We start from the raw sequence: 2,947 nt of genomic DNA on the forward strand, positions 1-2,947 counted from the left end.
ATGTGACTCCAACGGACGAGAGAAGTAATTGAAAGAGGAAAACATTCGAATGGAAATTCCAATGGAACTTTTCCACTTTGGTGGATCAGCCAATTTTGAGTTGGAAGGAGAGACCACCGCACTGCAAATACCACAAGGGAGTGCCGAGCCACTGAAGTTTGAAATACAGAAAAATGGGAAGAAAATAAATGTGGAGTTATACGCTCAACAAGTTGATGGCATCGAGAAGAACGGATTTGACTTGAAGAAAACACTTTTTGTGGAGAAACAATACATCGGACAAAGCGTCTCATTGCCTATCAAAAATGAAGTGCTGAACGAAGAGTATCAAGTGCCACTTGTAGTCCCCGAGAACGAAATGACATTTGATTTGGGAGAACTCGGGATGTACAATGCAGAGACTCAAAAGAGAGGAAAGATGTTTTTGGTTGTTAAGACTATTTAAAGAGTCAGAAGGGCTCATTTAAAAATATTTGTTTGAATTGTTTACGGTTTTTAGATTCAATTGAAAAGGTTTGAAACTGAAAATACAAAATAACACGGAGTTTGTTATAAAATATCAAACACCTCCAATTGAAAAAATATAAAAAATAATATACAGATCCTCAAGCTGTTTATAATTAATAAAATAAAAAATAGAAACAAATAATTAATTGTTGTTTATAATAGTATATAGTTAATTTAATCAAGACTAACTTTTTGTTACCAACTCAAATTAAATATTTTTTTCATTTACATTTTGTCATTATACTTTGAATCTTAACTTTAGTATATCAAAGTAGGTCTCATATCAATTACATATGTCAAAGCAAGTTTATGTGTACTCCATGCACATTAATGCGACACAGTTGAGAATACAACGATTTCAATAACATCTTTTTAGTGTGTAAGAAATATGAATACATAAATACACTATAACAAATAAATTTATATTTACTCGATTTTATTTAAATAAACCCAATTCAAATTACTTTAGAAACAAACATCTTATTCAAGTTTATACAAATTTTATTATCAATAATCTTCGATACATGTTTTCGGGTTGTTTAAAGATAGAAATATTATTGCCTCGACATTTCATAGAACTTAGCAATAATGCGTTTAAAATAGTAGCAATTTAAAAGAAATAAAATTTCTCTATTTACTATAGTATATATCAAAAAAATGTTTCTATGGATGCATTACTTTTTCTTCTGTTCAAATTAAAACAAATGTCATTTTGATTGAATATTATGCTTTCGGTGTATATATTTTAAAAACTTTAAAGTTGAAAAGAATGTGTTTTGATGAAAATGTTATGTTTCGGGATGGAGGTGTTTTGAGAAATGCAATTTATTAACTCGATTTGATGTACCAATTCCTTTAATAAAACAATTATACATCACAAACCAAAAATATAAAAAATATATTTGAAAGACTAGGCATTGAAGTTTTAAATAAAAAAACACAAAGTGAATAAAAGTGCGTGTAAGTTTGACAATGAAAACAATCCAATTTATGAGACGAATAATGATTTTAAACCAAATTGTTGAAGATTGAATATATCATTTTATTGTTTTTTATATAATTATTACATTTAAAAAATCTTCTAATTATATTAAACAAATAAAATAAACAGAATAATTGAAGTTTCCAAAGTAACTCTGGTCAATTTTAAAGTGATCTGGTATTTTTTAAATCTAAAAAATAAAATATTCTAAAAAAATAAAACTCGTTGCATTAAATTGTCGTTACATATTTTCACATTTTTTTACAATGATCATTTTTCACATAAAATTAAAATGGTTTAATTTTTTTACTATATAAAGTTTACATAATGACTCTACTTTTTAAAGCGTTTTTTTTTTGTTTATTAAATAAAATCAATTGAAAAAATACTCTATTATATTATTAAAAACTATGTAATTTGATTTTTATTTTAAATGGATTTTAATACGTTAATTTTTAAATTTAAATATATAACTACCCACTTTTTTGAAAAAACAACAAAATTAATAAAGTCTGTCTAAAAACGTTGTCCATTTGACAAAATTTTACACAAAATATGTTTAAAAATTTAGGAATTAGGTAAAAACGATCAAATCCCGGTAAAAATTATGAAACAATGTTTTGGGAATGTTTCGAATTGTTTCCCGAAATATTCCAGTTTTAATGGTCCAAAAATGCCTGGACAATTTTGGAGAGTGGACAACGTTTTCAGACTGACTATATTCATGTTTTTTTTAAATAATATTGGATAAAATTCAACTGTTTTATAAAAAATATTATTAAATATTTCAAATAATAATAACCAAAATAACCAAATAATATACTAATTATTGTAATTAATTTAAATAATATAAAATAATACATGAAATAGTTACAAATTGGGTGTAATAACCTTATTTTAAACATAAATTATTTTTTGGATTGTGATCTTATATTTGTTCAAAAACGAATTTTAGTTCATCATGTTGAAACAAGTAAGCATTCTTGTTTTCAGTGTATTTCAATTTGTTCTTCTTTTCATCTTTGTGTTTATTTTTATTATAAATGTTAATAACATTCCAAAAGTGTACAAAAACAATACTCCATTAATATTTCCTGACATGCTAAAACCAAAAAATATTGATTTTGTTTATTCATACGAATTTAAACAGCCGACTTATGCAAATGATGTCATCAACACAAGTAACTTCAATTATGATGGAAAATGCAGAGAAATATTTAAATACCCGGCAAACAACAAAAGGGATTTGTTTATCACATCTGTCGGGTTTTCAGGTCTTATAAAGAATTATTGGGAAGATAATAAGAAGGAAATTACAACTATAATGGCACTTGCTAACAACACTTTTCCAAACGCCAAAAAATTGGTTTTGTTACTGCCTGGAGAAGAAAATAAAGACTTTGAAGAAACCACAAAGTATTATGGTTTTGAAATACAAAAAGCGTTTATACCCAGATT

The 2,947-nt window shown here is 25.9% G+C and overlaps 2 protein-coding genes across 2 annotated transcripts; both read left to right on the plus strand.

Moving 5' to 3' along the window:
* Positions 1-49: 49 nt before the first annotated feature.
* EIN_337490 (hypothetical protein) lies at positions 50-445 on the plus strand (the record flags this gene model as incomplete). Its single annotated transcript, XM_004183458.1, has 1 exon — positions 50-445. The coding sequence occupies one exon, from the start codon at positions 50-52 to the stop codon at positions 443-445; it is 396 nt and encodes a 131-aa protein (XP_004183506.1).
* A 2,005-nt stretch (positions 446-2,450) lies between these two features.
* EIN_337500 (hypothetical protein) lies at positions 2,451-2,913 on the plus strand (the record flags this gene model as incomplete). The annotated part of the gene is made up of 1 exon (XM_004183459.1): positions 2,451-2,913. A coding segment is annotated over one exon (463 nt), but the record flags the coding sequence as incomplete, so codon positions are not given.
* Between the last annotated feature and the right edge of the window lie 34 nt (positions 2,914-2,947).

This window comes from Entamoeba invadens (genome assembly GCF_000330505.1).
Source record: "Entamoeba invadens IP1 unplaced genomic scaffold scaff_1105074726289, whole genome shotgun sequence".
Taxonomy (NCBI): Eukaryota; Evosea; order Mastigamoebida; family Endamoebidae; genus Entamoeba; species Entamoeba invadens.